Here is a 17,052-nt window from a genome sequence, read left to right on the forward strand (position 1 = left end):
ATATTTTATAAATAAATAAAAATGATAAAATTTTAATTTAAAATTATTTATAAATTATTTTGTGTGTTAAAAGCAGGAAAACAAAAAAAGATTGTATTAAAATATTTTTAAATTTAATTATATATATGTATGTATAACCTTGGATGCAATTCTAAGCTCAATTAGCATCTCAAATTAAAAAAGAATATAACCTCGGTTGCAATTCTAAGCTCAATTAGCACCTCAAATTAAAAAAGAAAAATCTTAAATTTATTCGTAACTCATTTATTTTAATTTCAAATACATCATATAAAAGACAAAACGGGTAAAAATGTTGATTTTCATGTTGTTATCATATGCGAAAAGGAGATTGTAAATTATGATAAATATTTTATATATTTTGATTTTATTTTAATTTCAAATACATCCCATAAAAGGCACGAATACGAATATATTAAAATCAACATGTTATCATGTGTAGAAAGAATACTGCAAATTATGATAAATATCTTATATATTTTGATATTATATACATATAAAAATGGAATTGTTAATTTCAATTTAATTATAGTAAATATAAATATTTCAATTTTTTTATTAAATTCAAAGAATATTAAAATTTCAAATAAATCTATCCATTGACTCTCCAAATCACTCATTTTGTTTACAAATAAAGAAAATTAGCATTACGAATTGAATTTAGAAGGGGATAAATTTTATGGTGCTTGTATCTTATTTTTATATTTTTCTCTTTTAAGTTAGGGTTTATGACTTAAAACCATACAATATCGGTGGGTGGAAGAGTAGTGAAATTTGAAGTGTCAATCATCACATTTTGTAATGGGCATGGCCTAACCGTTTATAATGTCAATTATTATTCCTCCAAATGTTTAATAATATAGAATTAGGAAAATTTTAATATACAAAATTGATGCTCATTGGAATTTAAACTTAAACCCTTTAAAGTGTAGGATAAAATTTAAAGGTTTATTTGATAATTATTTTTAAAAATAGTTTTTTATTATTTAGAAAAATTTAGGAAAACACATTTAATAATAAAAAATTATTTCTTATTTTTTATTTTTAAGAATAGAAAACAAATAGTCCACTTGGAAATTGTTTTGGAGAACAATTTTATGTTCTCTAGAATAAAAAAAAATAGGAAAAGACTTTTGATAATAAAAAATTGTTTTATGTTTTTTGTTCTTAAAAACATAAAATATAATGTTTTGAAAGAATATTTTTAAATTTTTTTTTATTTTTTTTAGGATATATTTAAAAGATAATTATACAAACATGTAAAATAATTAAAAATAAGATAGTAAATATAAAAAATTATTTTTAAAATATTAAAAACATTTTAGGTTTTCAAGCAAATTTTTATTTCACAAAACATCAAAAAATAATTTTTAAAAACTATTATTCAAAATTGTTTTTAATAATTTTCTTAAAAACAATTTTGAATAAGAGTTTTAAAAAATAATTACCAAACAAACATAAGATGTTTTTAGAAATTATTTTTTAATTAATTTATATATTTTTTTACTTATTTTCTAAGAATTACTTTAAAAAAATAATTATACAAACATATAAAATAATTAAAAATAAAACACTAGCCATACAAATTATTTTTAAAAATATAAAAAAATATGTTAAAAATATTTTAAGTTTTTAAATAGATTTTTTTAACAAAATATTAGATAATAAATTCTCAAAAGCTATTTTTAAAATATTAGGTTTTTGAAAACACTTATCGAGGAACCTAATCCTTCTATTAATAGTAGTAAAATATGAAAATGAAGTTGGCTGAAGAGGAAAAATTGGTGCAGTTTCCAAAGGAAATAGTAAGATCGTGCTGCTTTTGAGAAATTAGTGCTTGGTTGGAGGCTTTGAAAGTCCAAAAGAAACACTGAAAAAGGTAATACAGCCCCCCCCCATTTTCAACTCCTTCGTCCCAAAAAATCCCTGCAGAACCCGCAACTTTGACCTACACTCCTCCCCCATCCCCTCTCTCCAATAATTTCATCTTATAAGTAAGCTTGAAGCACTTCAACATGCCTCCTTCAATTGGACCTGCACAAGGGTATTTTTGGTATATATTTTTAAGTTTCATTATTTATATACCCTCATATATTCTTGATTAATAATTTAAATTTTATTGTATATATTTATTTATTTAATTTTTTGGTATTTTGAAAAAAATTAAATTCCATTACATATCTGAAGACTTCTTGGAAATTGATATGCATTTGGTAAAACGACAAATGTATATAATATTTTTAAATTTTTATTAAAAAAAATAGAAGTTATGTCCCTTTCAAACTAAAAAGGCATTTCAAAGAATTATGATTTTCCTTCTTTTTATTTCTCCTTTTTGGTCGTATAATTTCTCTGCAGAAGTGTCGACTAAAGTTTGAATAAAGGGAGTGAAAATGAGGGGTAAAAACACAGTGGATACGAGGTAAAAAATAAAAGGACAGGTGGCAAGTTGAAAAAGTAATTTAGTTCAGAACCAAAAGAATAAGAGGACAAGTTGCATGTTCAAAAACTGCTTTTATTTATTTATTTATTATTATTTTTAATTTGAAAACCTAAATTTTTTTTAACATATTTTCAATATTTTTCAAATAATTTTTATACATAATATTTTATTTTTAATCATATGTGTTTGTATAATTATTTCTTAAAATAATCTTAAAAAAAAATAGAAAACTACTAAAAGATATTATCTGAAAATACCCCAAAAAGTAATTTTTGATTATTAAACATATTCTATTTTCTGATTATTAAACATATTTTTTATATTTTTATTAGAGAACAAAAAATTATTATAAAAAACAGTTCTTAAATAAACCTCATGTTTCTTCTACCTACCCTTTATATTGATTTCACTTGCGAATGATTTGATATTTTTAATATTTTTAAATATATTTTTAAAATAAAATGTTTTATTTTTAATCATTTTATATGTTTATATAATTATTTTATAAACACAATTCTAAATAAACAATTAAAAGATGTTATATGTAAATATTTTATTTTTTGTTATTTAAAATATAAAACAAAAGATAATTTTTAGTTGTCAAACTTATTTTCTTATTTTAGAAAATATAAATTTTTTTGAAAAAAATTACCAAACATACCCTAAAATTGTTTTTATACAAAATTAATCATATGTTACTAACTTGCAATGAAAAATATTTTTGAATTTAACAATTGTAAAAGATAAAAATGATTAAAAAAATATGGATACTTATAAAAATAATAAAATTATTTTCCACTTAAAAAGTCTAATACTTAAATAATTCCCCAAAATTAATTTTACCATTTCAAATTTTGAAAATAATTTTAAAAAATATGAATCAAGTTGATATTTTATATGTAAGTTATTATTACTTTTATTTTTAAAAATAGAAAAAAAAAATGAAAGGAAGAGAAGTGGAGAGGAGGGAAGGAGAAGGGGTGATGGGGTTGGGCAGGAGGGTAATGGGATGATTCAAAGACCCTCTGAAGGATGGTCAAGTCATGCATAGCAAAAGTTCATCAAATGGTCACCTCTCCTCCCCCCCACCCACTAAATACCTAAAGTCAGGTGCACCAGTTCCCAAAAAGACTTCCCAAATGTTCATTAATTTTTCTACTGTGGGTGTCTGCTTCAGAGACATGTCCCTTCTTCAGGAAACACCCACAATCTTGTCCCAATCCTTTTCAATATAATACCCCATTACCAATCACTCTCTCCTCACTCCTCACTCCTCACTCCTCACTCCTCCATTCTCAAAGAAACACTCAACCCTAACCCCCATTCCTTCAAACTCCAGAGAACAGTTCCCTTCTGATCTTCTCTCTTCTGAAATTATTAACATACATATATATAAGATCCATCACTGTGAAAAGGTCCACCCCATGCTGATGGCTTCTTCAACAACGCACCCACATGGCCTGAAAGCTGCAGTCATCGCTGTGATTCTCATCTCTTTTCTTACCTCTCTGCTGCCTTTCAAATCAGGTAAAACAACCAATCTCTTCTTACCTCTACTTCATCACTGAGAATATGCAGCTTTTGGGTGTTTTCAATTTTCTTTTCTGAAGTAGTTACTAGTTCTAGTTCTAGTTCTGGACCTTTGCTTTTGTTTCTGCATGTGGGGCAGCTGGGTCAGAAGTCTCAAGTTACAGCGAGAGCCTGCAGCAGCGAAAGAAAATGGTGTTGGGGTCAAAGCCTCCTCGGTGTGTGAACAAGTGCTTGAATTGCAGGCCTTGCATGGCCACTCTGGTGATTCCTCCCCGTCAAAAGAAGGTTGTGGGAGCCTCCTCTCATGGAGAAGACGATAACTACTATCTCCTTTCATGGAAATGCAGATGTGGGGACAAACTCTTTCAACCTTGATCATCATTCTGATGATAACCCCAGAGAAATTAGTCCACTCTTCCCTCCCTCAACTCTGATGATAACCCTTTTTTGTTCTGATATTTTACTACTATTTCATGAAAATTGCTGCATGATCTCTCTCTCTCTCTCCCTGTATACTCTCTGTGTGTTTTTACTTTTTATAAATACGTACAAGCAAACATGGGGCGTGTCATGGTTCTTGTCTCCATAACTTAAATTATGGTGATTCAGAAAGTTAACACAACCTGATCAGTCATTCTTTGATTTAATGGGTGTAAACAGGACAAACACCATTCAAAGGCAGGTGGGTTTTTCCCTTGAGTACCGTTTTCTTTGTCCTTTAGTACATCATGGGTTTCTTCAAAAGTCACCTATATATTATAGTTCTTTCTGATCATCAACCCTAGTAGTTTATACATGGGGTATTTCCATACTTAGGATGAGGAACAGTTCTTATTTGTACAATTGCATTGTGGTTTTCAGTTCAGTGTCATGGGTTTTGATTTTATAGAAAATTATAAGTGGGTGTTGCTGTACTTTTGGGAGTAAATTTTGGAATAATGTGTCACACTTGTCTACTAGGGACTTAAATTAAGTGCATAATAAGCTAAATATTGGAGCAGGGATATTGCAATTGATGTTGGTGAATTTATAAATTATATTAAGGATATGCTTGTTTTGGTAGAATTAAAGGAAAAGGCAAAGAAAAGAAAATAGAAAGAAAAAAAAAAGAAGAATAAAAAATTAAGAGTACGTTTGATCGTATGATTTAAAAATAATTTTTTTAAAATAAAAAACTATTTTTAAAAATTTCTAATATTATTGTTGTTATTTGAAAATAATTTTTAAAAACAAAGTGAAATAGAGAATAATTTTTATAAAATAAGCAAGAATTGTTTTCACAAGTTTTTAAAAACAAAAGGAAAACATAGATCCATTTGACCATATTTTCATAAACTTGTTTTTATAAGTTGTTTTTAAGTTAAAAAATAAAAAATATTTTTTAAAAACAAGTTTTAGGAAATATGATCAAACGAAACAAAAATTCTTCGTTAAATAGAAAATATCAACTCATTATTTTTGCGTTCAAAAATATTTTTCAAGTACCATTTTTTTGGCTTGACAAGTAGGTTTTCAAATCATTAAAATTTAATAGAGCTCTTTATAAATAAAAAAACCCTAATAAAATTAATCACATATATATATATATATATATATATATATATATATATATTTCAAGTTTAGTTCAAAATTTTGTCAAACTTATACTTGAAATGAGGAGTGATCCTAGAGTCTGGTAATGTGAAGGCTTGTTTGCCATATTTTTTGAAACTTGTTTGTAAAAATGGGTTCATATTTTCCTTTTATTTTTAAAAATTGGTGAAAACAATTTCTATTTATTCTTTAAAAATTATTTTCCATGTCATTTTATTTTTAAAAATTATTCTCAAAGAACAACGATTAAATGACATTAGAAAATTTTAAAAATGGTTTTTTTTTTTTTTTTTTAAATCACACGGCCAAACAAACTCTAAGATTCAACTCTTTAGGTTACGTCTATTTCTCATAAAAAAATTGAGAGAAAATGTGAATGAAAGAAAATAGAGAAGAAAAGTTAAAAAAGAAAAAGAAAAAAAAATTAATAAGTTATTTTTATATCATATTTTAACTCATTTAACACTTTTTTTAAAATTATTTTACATAAAGATTAAATAATTTAAAAATATATAAGTTTCTAATTATTTTTATTTATATTTAATTTTTCTTATATTTTCTATAGTAAAACAAACATAAAAAGTTAATTTTTATTAATATTAATTTTTCTTTTGAGAGAAAGAAGATAGAGAGAAAAATGGTGGAGACCAACTTTTGTTTATTGTAAAATAAAATAAAATAAAATAAAATAGTTATTTTTATAAGGTTGGGCCTGTAACTAGGATATAACCCACGGCCCAGCCCACTTGGTTTTGACCCAATTTTAGCCCCATCAAAAGCCAAGCTTTGAAGGAGGCAAGAAGAGTATCACAGAAAATGGCGACTTCTGTCTCTCCCACTGCCACGAGCACACACCACACCAGAGGTTTTCCACACACCCACTCATGCCCTAATTCAAACCTTCAACCCTTCGTCCTCTCCTTTCCAATCTCATGCCATCGCTCCTCAACTTCTCCAATCCGTCTCCACTCTCCATCTTTACCTCCGCGCACCGCCTCTCTCCGCCCACGCGCCTCCACCCCCTCCCCACCCCCTCCGCCGGAATCCGACCCTCCTCCCCAAAACGACCCCGTGCCGCTGACAGGTACCGTGTCCTATTGCTTCTACATGTGCCTAGAATTAGCCTAGTTGTTGTTGTTGGTTTTTTGTTGGCTGAATTCTCTCCATTGGTTCGATGAATTGTACGGACTTAGGGTTTTCTATTTATTCATTCACCTTTAACGTTGAATTCGATTCAAATATGAGTTGTTATCTTACTTAGGTGAAAATGTTTAAAGTTTCAAGCTCTATTTGGTTGTAGGGAAAATCTACAGTTTCTCCTTTGTTCTTCCCTCCATTTTATCGGCAAACCAGACATGCTTTGTGAAAATGCACTTCTTTTTAGGAGTGCTGGATTATTATATATTGTTTTTCATTTTTCACAATGGTTATGGCCATGGTTAGCTATCGCACACAAATTGAACCACTCCCTTATATTTTACATAGCATTAGAAGGCATCATTTGAGAAATTTGGGGTTGTCACCACGTTTGATACTATGGGATTAGATGAAATGCTGCCATCTTGTATTTTGCTGTTAATTGTGTTGATGGATGCTGTTCTCTTATACTGTCCTGTCCCCATTTCAGTTTGTACGTATGACTCAAAATCCAATACAATTTAGCTTATTTGAATTGCATGTGATGGCAAACATGCCCAAGTGTTAAGTAGGATTGAAGTAAAGCTAATATATGAATAATTACTTCTGAAATATTTATATTTGTTGGACTCCGAGTTTGTTGCTTCTTCATTCTTTTGCTTGCTTGACAGAAACTTCATGAGAAACCATATGGAATGTCTAAAATAGCCTGATGAAGCTAATCTTTCTCTGGGTTCCCTACTCTACATAGAATAAAAACATTGGGGGTCACTTTGAATTTTAACCCAAAAAAAAAAAAAGAAAACCAAATGTGTAGGCCAAGATGAGTGTGAATTTCTTGTCATGTTTCATTTCGAGCAATGGAAATAAATGTCTATAAAAATTGTTGAGTGACAATGAGATATGGTTCTCTAGTATAACTTGAAGAGCTTTTCAAATGTGAAAGGACTCTGGTTGAGAGGCTGAGTGACTCTAAATGCATGAATGAATTCCTCGTATAGATTCTTGGAGACACATGATTGGGGGGTTGTGTTATGCCAGAACATGAATTAAAAGAGATGGGAGTTCCTATAAGTTAGAAAGCAATTCTAGGCATCTAACTCCCTTGTGCTTGAGGACTTGGTAATCTTCAGGGTGAGGCAGGATGAGTTCTGTGCATTTTATGTTTCGGAAAATAGTGACTATAGGCACTAGAATAGAGCTATAGCTTTTATCATAGAAAGTAACAACAAAAGGTGGATCTCCTTCAATTTGATTGTTTGCAGCAAGGGTTGAAGGAGTAGAAATTGATATAAAATTTTGGTGTGGAACATTTTTATAATTTACTTTATGATGCAGCTTTGATCTCAGATTCAATGTGTCAATTTATATACAAATGTAAAACATAATATCTATACAATGCCAAGAAGTTTGACCATAATATTTCTGAAGTGGATGAAAGTTATACATAGTTGCAATGTTAAATGTCATGTTGGGCTTTTGTAAAGAAGTTCTTTCTTGCATTCCTTCATTGTCCTTTTTAATATGCAAAGCATTGTATTTGATGGTAAAGTGGTCAATGGCATTATTTTATATCATCAAACCTTCTCCCATACCTGTTGTTCTGTTGAAATGTAGAGAAGCCTTCTGGATCAGCTGTTCTTCGAAACTCCAATGAGTTTAGATCCATGAAGATCTTCTGTCATAAAAGAAACTGAATTCCCAAGTTAGTGTGTAGGGTTCTATTTTTCTTCTTTGTCATCTTGCTTCCACACTTAACAGAGAAATAGATTAATATTCATTAAATGGGTTGCTATTTCCTTTATGCTTCACCGTTGGAGACATTGCTTACGTTCTGGTTCATTGTCTTCAAAATTAATTTGTACAAGTTGAAAGCAATAGAAGAGGACACACCTTTCGATGAGTAGTTATATAGAAGTTTTGGAGACCTTGTAAAACCTCATTCTTTAAGGGAATATGGATTTTGGCAGGCTAAAAATGGCAGATTAGGTATTGTTGATACCAAATATTGAACTAAGGGAGTTTTGCTTGATTGCTAATTGATTCCAGGCACATTTGGAAGTCCTGTGGAAATCTTATGCTGTGGCTTGTATAGCATTTAAACTTGTAAAAGCTTACTACAGAAAGCAGTCTTTATTTCAAAGAGCAAACATAAAAGAAGAATGAAAAAAACATCTTTTATACATATGATGACGAGAAATTGAAAACACCGTCATGTATTATGAGATCCTAAAAATGAGCTACACATGATCGGACACATTCAACAGAACTGATTCTTTCCTGGATAAAGGATTACCTGCAATGCCAATTATTAAGTTTAGGATTGGTTTCTAACAAGTAGTTAGACATGCGGCAAGTTTCTTTTGGTTAAAAGCTAAATAAGAGGAGTGTTAAAAAAGACTGGCTGTGCCATGTGTGATACTACATCTACTTCAGAAAACTCTCTAGGTGGCATGAATTTGGATAGCAATGGAGTTCGATGTGGTTAAAATAATGAAATACTCAAAATGGCGCCTTCGTCATATAGATCATTTGATTATTGTAATTTTATTAGTTATTATCTTTGTGGATATTGATTATTCCATTCTACAACTGTTTCAGTATGATTCATAGATGGAAGAGAATTATGTTGATCCAGTTTCTTAGAACATTCTCTCCATGAGTGACTTAATGTGGTTAAAAATAATGAAATTCTCAAATGACCCCTTTGTCAGATGGATCATTTGATTATTGTGATTGTATTATTTATTATCTTTGTAGATGTTGATTTTTCCATGCTACAACTGTTTCATACATTATGATTCATGGATGGAAGAAATTTACGTTGATCCAGTTTCTTAGTCAGAACATTATCCATGAGGTGACAAACCTGTGATAGTTCACAAGCACCTTAATTAACTCATGGCGAGTATAGTCATGGAGGATTACATGCACTATATGTCTAGTCCCAAAATTCATCATGATGAATGATTTACTTTAAGACTTTCTTAAAAAGATTCCCATAAAAAAAAAAAAAAAAAGGAGAAACCAGACTTATTTAAATACTTGTGGAGTTGTGGGGTTTATTTGCAGAATATATATTATATTGATAACTTCATGATTAGTATATTTTAGAAAGAGGTTACTGAAGAGCCCATTGGCCTTGGTGACATGGGATGAATTTGGCTGTGTTTTTTCCTTCACATCACATCACATTCACTCTCGCCTCCTAACTTTAAACTGAGTGATGAAGCTTGAAAAACTGGTGAACTTAACAAATACCTTCATTTTTTATTTGTTTATATACTTTTGTCTGGATCTGTACATATGAATCTAGACAGGTGTCAAGACAGCTTCATTAATCAATCAAGTCACACAGCTCATGACTCCTCCATTTCATTTTTCTTGACCATTCTTTTACCATGCTTCACTAGTCAAGGGCTTTGAGTTTTAACCTGACTGCCTTCATTCTGTTCCTGAAATAGGTCTCGTGGCAACTTTCTCTAGATTCCAAGACAGCATCCAGATCTTCTTTGCTGTTCTTTTTTGGCTGTCTCTGTTCTTCTGGGCTTCGGCATGGGATGGGAGGAACGGTGGTAGACCAAACAAGGGGTCTCGACTTAGAAGATGAGCAGTGAGCAGTGAGCATTTGCTTTGTATATATAGTAGTATATATTCAGATGGAGGAGTGGTATTATCATATACACATGAAGATAATATTACAATTGTTCTTGTAGCTCATAAACAACAGACTTGATTCATTTTGTTGGAAAACATTCTGTGTAACATTTTTGTTATAGCAGAAATAAAATATGTTGTGACACAGCAATAGTCAACATTTCTGGAGATATTATTAAAGTGAAGCAGTTTAAACATACTGTAAAATCCCGATATTCGCTTACTTTTCCAACATCTTCTTCATGGGTCTCCCCAGAGCCAATAAAAAAATTCAAACAGTCTTGTCTTCTTGTGAATGTGGCCTTGGCTTGTTGGTGGTGATATTGGAATTGTGACTGAAAATAGATAATATGGGAAAATGCTTGGCTCTGTTTAATTTTCTAGAATAACTTTTAGATTCTCTGATTTTTCTTATGTGGCTCAAACAGCACAGCCTAGGGGAGAGTCTGTTTCAATCAGCCTCATTGGGAAAGGCTAGAAAAAAATCAAGTGGTACGTGGAGACGACTTTGACGACTGTTCCTTAAAGCTTGAAATATAGCTCCACGTTTAGTCCTTTCCTTAGAAGGTGTGAGATTCATATGCCTTATAATTGATGTATCAAATGAAATTCATTCATCCCATCTCTTGGAAGCTCTCTCTCGCCTAAAAAATGAGACTGTTCATTGGTATTGCATACAACTATACAAGTAGTGTATGCCCTTGATGTCCTTATCAATGGGCAAAAGACTTGGGTAACTAGGACTGAAATTCCTTTAAGTGCCTCATATCGACACGAAAAAGAAGAAACAAGAATTTTACTCCACTAAAAAATATCATACTATCATTGCAATGTTTTCACACATGGCATCGAGTTGAAGCTTGAAAAGTTACATTTTCTGTCTACTTGCCCTCCAAATTGAAATTGATTTCATGTACTGTTAATTAAAATATGGAATCGGCACGTAAAAAATGGTTTATTTAATGAACAAGTTGATATAAATTAGAATAAATTAGATAGGTATTCGTCTCTTTCCAAGATTGAGCCTAATTATTTTCAGTTGGATTCATCAGCACCTTTAGGACACCCGGCTGTGACTAACTCTGCGGTCTGCACCGCACCCAGTCCCTACTCCAAACTTTACCAAAGCGATGGCGTTTTCTGTGGAAACAGCAGGCGCCTCCATCCCACATCGAAAACCATTAGCAAATTCGCAACCTGCCATTGGCTCTCCACAAGTCACGTGACCTTCCTTTTCTGGAACCCACATCACATGATCTGATGTCAAAACGCACGTTTTGATCAGTCCGCTCGTTCGCATTCTCATCCAACGTCTCAGATTCTCTCTCCCCATCTTCCATTGAATTTATTAAAAGCCCGCTGCACTTCGTCTCTTTACTATTTCCCACGCGGCGCTCTCTCTTTCTCTGGAAAAAAATGCTTCTCCGAAGCTCATCTACCCCAATCCTGAATTCATGGATACAACCCTATGGCAAAGATGCCTCACCGGAGACCGATCTGGTACACCAGATCCCAAAAACCAAGTCCCTCTCCTTGTCGGCGTCGTTTCAGTCCCCACCCCACACCGCCCCCTCCATTACCACCTCTGCTGGCTCACTGCAGAAGATGGCCAGAGCCTTGTCGGAGACCGATCTCCGGGATCCTCCCAAGAGGAACACTCACGAAAAGTGGTTCTCACCGCCCACCGTTGATGAGGGCGAAGAGCAAGACTCGATACGGAGCCTGTTGTCGAGCTCTGGGTTGGGCGAGTCGGAGCGGTATGGCGTTGAAGATGGTGTTCCGGCGACACTTGAGATGGGTGGTGGGATCAGGGGCAATGGAGGTGGGATCTTCGGTGGCGGCGGCTATGGGAAAGGATCGAGCGGGGGGGACGGAGATGGACATGGTGGTGGCGCGTATGAGTCGAATTATGGGCATGAGAGTACTGACGTTTATTACCAGAAAATGATTGAAGCAAACCCAGAAAATGCTCTCTTTCTTGGGAATTATGCCAAGTTTCTCAAAGAGGTAAATGTTAAAACCATCGACTAGCCCCTACTTTTCTGTTTGGTTCCCCAGAAGTGGTGGGAAACTTAAAAAAAAAAAACTAGTTCGGTCCATTGGGTGTCTCTTATTTTTATTTTAGCTTGCTAGGTGCTTTTGTTTTTCGAATTCTCCTCTTCTTTTCTTGACAACCAAGCTGAGGCTTAGAAGAGTAGTAATGCCCAGAGCCAGAAGGGGAAAATCTTTGAACTTTCTGGGGATTCCTTGTTCCTCTTTTGGTTAAAGAATAGTTAGGAAGAAGAGAGGAGGAGAGGAAAAGAATCAAACTTTTGTGGTTTCTTCTTTCTTTACCATAAAAAATTGAATTGCAATTTTAATGATTTGATAGGTTCGCGGAGATTTGGTTAAAGCAGAAGAGTACTGTGGGAGAGCAATTTTGGTAAACCCAAGTGATGGAAACGTGCTTTCATTCTATGCTGATCTGATATGGAACAATCAGAAGGATGCTCAACGTGCTGAGACTTACTTCAATCAAGCTGTTAGAGTTGCTCCTGATGATTGGTATGAATAATGATAAAACAACTCTATTTCAATCATACTTTTTCTCTTCATTTTTTTCGAACTGGGTTCTCCACAGTTCCCAGGTTTTTGGTGTTTTGAAGTGGGGTTCTTTCCAATACAAAATTGGGTCCCTGTTTGATTCTCCTATGTGGGTTTGATTCAATTTGATCAAGCTTTCTACCTGTTTTCATCTTATAATTATGGTGTCTTCCTGCAACTAACGTATGAATTTGGGGTGTGGTGCAGTTATGTTCTAGCTTCATATGCTCACTTTCTTTGGGAGACTGAGGAGGAAGACGAGGAAGATAGCCGTTACGAAACTGCAACTGCAAACGCCCATGGATTCTCTCCCAGTTTCTTCCCAGGAGGTCCTTTCCACTCCCCTTTGGCTGCAGCTTCCTAGGTTCTCTGTGTAGGCTGAGATTCCTCGAGTAATAACCCGGGGGGTTTTCCTAACTTGTTTAATTAACTCTACCCAGTACGAAATAACGGGGAAAAAAAAAAAAAAAGCCCGAAAATAAAGGAGAGGACTTTCTATGAATTTGTGTTCGGGAAGTGATGGAGAATGTAAATAGACTGAGTATATAGTCTTGCTGTGTTTGGAGTGAAGGAAAATTGAGCTTGCTGTGTTTGGAATGAAGGAAAATTGAACTGCCCCTTTCTTTAATCTCTTCTTCATTTTCTCACGCGCTTTGGTCTCCCAGCGAATGGAACATGATACAAGCCGGCCGGCAAGAGGAAAGAAGCCTTCATTGAAGTTATCGATTTATTAGATTAAAAAAAGACTGGGGGAGAATTAAAATTTAGACAAAGTAAGAGGATTTGATGGGTCTGATTCTTTTATTATATAATATGGTAAGAAAATATTGGTCATTTTTTGGAGATTATGTCCTAAATGAGCTATAAATCATGTCAAATTATTGTCATAGGCATGCCAAAATCAACTCAAATCTTTTTCAAAATGGGTCTAGAACTTGCCAAATTATAGTTGAAATTAGTCCAATTTTGACTACGGCTGCCACCTCTATAAACTATTTGTCAAGAGGACATAAAGAAGAAGATAAGGTTTTAACCATTTGATTGTAAAGTAAGTGACAATGGTTGGTTTCTTCATCATTGCAGTTGAGTAGTGAATTTTTGATAAGAGTAAGACAATTTTAAATAATGATTCATAAACTACTTTAATAGGAAAAATAATTTCAAATTTATCCGACTAGGTAAGAGAGAGAAAAACATTTTTTTTATTATATTAAAAAAATCGTCTTTTAAAAAGGTGAGAAATAGTCTTTTGAAAAGACGATTTAATAAAAAAAGATAAAAACAAGTTTCATAAAAAAAACATTAAAATCCATTTTTTCATTTCCTAAAAATAATATACTTATTATAAAATATGAGATTCAGTACTACTATGGTAACTTATGGATGATCATCTATAAATATCTTGTGTAACTCCCTATAAAAGGGAGAGATCCCTAATGAAATTCAAGAGAGTTTTCTCATGCATTCTATTCTCTTCCTACATTCTAATTTCTCTTCCTTGTTTTCTTCTCCTTTCACTTTATAATTTTACAACACGTTATCAACACGAATAGTCTCTACAAGAGATATAAAAAGACTCTTCTCTCTTCTTTCTCACAAAAGATATGTGATAAACTTATATTATGATTTTCTATTTTATTACCCTTTGATCTCTATTTTTATTTATTTTATTTGAATACATAAATATGTATAATCCCTATAACCAGAAGTTATGGAGTAAATTATAAATTATAGGGTAAATTCATAACCAGAAGTTATGAAAAATATGTACAACCCCTATAATCAGAAGTTATGGGATAAATTATAAATTACGGGGTAAACTCATAACTAGAAGTTATGAAAAATATGTGCAATTCCTATAACCAGAAGTTATGGGAAAAAAAATTACAGAATTACAGATACATGACCAAAAGTTATGTATATGATCCCTAATTATTTATTTTTAATTATACGGTATAACTGGATGTTATACTAAACAATATTATATAGCCAGAAGCTATAAAATAAACAAATGTTCATAGCCTGAAGCTATAATATATATATTAAAATTTAATTCTTATTTCATATTTCTACATTTTTACCATATTTATAATTGATAAATTTTAGGTCATTACATTTTTAAATATTATTTACTTGAAATATTGTTAAAGCATTTTATTAATAGTTTATTATAATTGAAATATTTCTCTAATTAATATTATATATAGTTTTCAGATAATGTCAAACCTTACAAAGCTTGAATTTGTTGCCATCGATATTTTGGGCAAAAACTACTTATCTTGGGTTCTAGATGCTGAAATTCATCTAGATGTAAAGAATTTTGGAGCTATAATCAAAGAAGGGAATCAAACATCCCTGCAGGATTGCACAAAAATACTGATTTTCCTTCGTTATCATCTCCATGAAGGTTTAACAAAAATGAGCTTTTGATGAGAAATCACCAGTCTCATCCAACTAGATCTAAATCATTCCTTGAAGTGAATGCAATATTGTCCCAAACTCGTGGACAATGACGAGGATATGGTCGTGGTCGTGGAAGAAATCCCCAATACCATGGTTCTTATAGTAATAATTCACCAAATTCTCAAAAAAAGAAAACCTCATTGCACCACCAGAAGTGAAATAATACTGAGATAAAGCAAGAAAATGAGAAGTGTTTACAATATAAACCTCATAAGAACCATGAGAATAATTGTTATAAATATGGTATGAAGGGGCATTGGTTGTATACCTGTCGTACGCCCAAACATTTGGTCGACCTTTACCAAATATCAATAAAAGGAAAGGAAGTTGAAATGAACTTCATTGATAGTGATGGCCAAGTGGATTTAATCCATTTAGATGTTTCAGATTTCTTTGAGAATCCTAATGGGAAAATTGACAATCTAATTGGTGATGGAAATGTTTGTTATGATTAAACGTTATGTTTTTATTTTGTTATTTGCAAATAGGTTTATTTTGTTATCATCTTTGAACACATTGTTTATTGTTCATCTTTTGTAGTTTATTTCACATTTTATTATTTATCATTTAAATTCTTTTTTTTTTTTTATACTTTAAGATACATGGATCTCTCTCATACCTTGATCCACCACTACAATTAGTTTGATTATTGAAATACTTCCTCGTTATTTCATGTATAAATTGCTCTACACTTACAAAAATCAAATGTGTGAGATATTTAAGAAATATATAACTTTATATTATATTTTCATATTTGTTTTCTTGCGTTATATATGCTCTCATTGCTTTTATACAACTTATTAAGTCATCATCAATGACTAATATTTTTTCATTGATTTTAACTCTTTCTCTATGAAAATATTTCTTCAACTTTATAAAGACGAAGTTTTTATGACAATGTTTTATGATTTGTTACTTTGATGAAACTTTTGTCTCATTAATTGCACAACATTGATGACAAACAATGTTAATACTATATTAGGTGATAGAAACCTAATTAAAGGCTCCAAAAGAGCTTAAACTATGTCACTAGTAGTATTTGATTCCATGTGAATGACACCTTATATGATGATAGATCTAGAAGAATCTATGAAGACCAACTTGGTTTTTCGGGGTAAAAGGTCATATGGATGTACATTACAAAACTAGAAGATTTTAATTAGTGACTAATCTACTTATACACTTAAAAGGTAGAGTGACATGTTGTGCAAATTATCATTTTTAATGAGACAATTTTCTCGTCGTTAGGGGGAGAAGAGCTAGCTCCAGAAGAACAGCGTGAAATTATTTGGAATGCATTGACTTTGACTCATCTTGACCCTCATACAAATCAATGTGAACTAGAAGTTCAAATGATCATTCATTTGCAAAATCTTGCAAATCAATTACAAGATGCATTCATTGATATAAAGAAAGTGATAAAGTCATATATCCTGGCTGCAAATACTCTAGGATAGATTGATGTCCCTGCAGAACAATTAACAAATTAATCTAAGATAGGTTTGAAGCGTGGTAGACCCGTCGGCTTAAAGGATGTAACTCCTCGGAAGAAGAGAACCTAAGAAAAACTTGGCACTTTAAAAGAGGCCATAAAAAATAACTGATTAGTTTAAAATTGATAAATCTAT

The 17,052-nt window shown here is 31.9% G+C and overlaps 3 protein-coding genes across 3 annotated transcripts; all 3 read left to right on the top strand.

The window, feature by feature from the left end:
- Positions 1-3,643: 3,643 nt before the first annotated feature.
- Positions 3,644-4,586, top strand: LOC117922665 (EPIDERMAL PATTERNING FACTOR-like protein 8). Its single transcript, XM_034840839.1, has 2 exons — positions 3,644-3,988; positions 4,131-4,586. The coding sequence occupies exons 1-2, from the start codon at positions 3,886-3,888 to the stop codon at positions 4,364-4,366; spliced, it is 339 nt and encodes a 112-aa protein (XP_034696730.1). The 5' UTR covers positions 3,644-3,885; the 3' UTR covers positions 4,367-4,586.
- Positions 4,587-6,397: 1,811 nt separating this feature from the next.
- Positions 6,398-10,575, top strand: LOC117921617 (proline-rich receptor-like protein kinase PERK13). Its single transcript, XM_034839564.1, has 2 exons — positions 6,398-6,668; positions 10,186-10,575. Exons 1-2 carry the CDS (start codon positions 6,401-6,403, stop codon positions 10,329-10,331), a joined length of 414 nt encoding a protein of 137 aa, XP_034695455.1. The 5' UTR covers positions 6,398-6,400; the 3' UTR covers positions 10,332-10,575.
- A 1,175-nt stretch (positions 10,576-11,750) lies between these two features.
- Positions 11,751-13,589, top strand: LOC117922693 (serine/arginine-rich splicing factor 1-like). Its single transcript, XM_034840875.1, has 3 exons — positions 11,751-12,385; positions 12,750-12,922; positions 13,169-13,589. Exons 1-3 carry the CDS (start codon positions 11,795-11,797, stop codon positions 13,323-13,325), a joined length of 921 nt encoding a protein of 306 aa, XP_034696766.1. The 5' UTR covers positions 11,751-11,794; the 3' UTR covers positions 13,326-13,589.
- The last annotated feature ends 3,463 nt before the right edge of the window (positions 13,590-17,052 follow it).

Source organism: Vitis riparia, chromosome 9 (assembly GCF_004353265.1).
Source record: "Vitis riparia cultivar Riparia Gloire de Montpellier isolate 1030 chromosome 9, EGFV_Vit.rip_1.0, whole genome shotgun sequence".
In the NCBI taxonomy this organism is placed as follows: domain Eukaryota; kingdom Viridiplantae; phylum Streptophyta; class Magnoliopsida; order Vitales; family Vitaceae; genus Vitis; species Vitis riparia.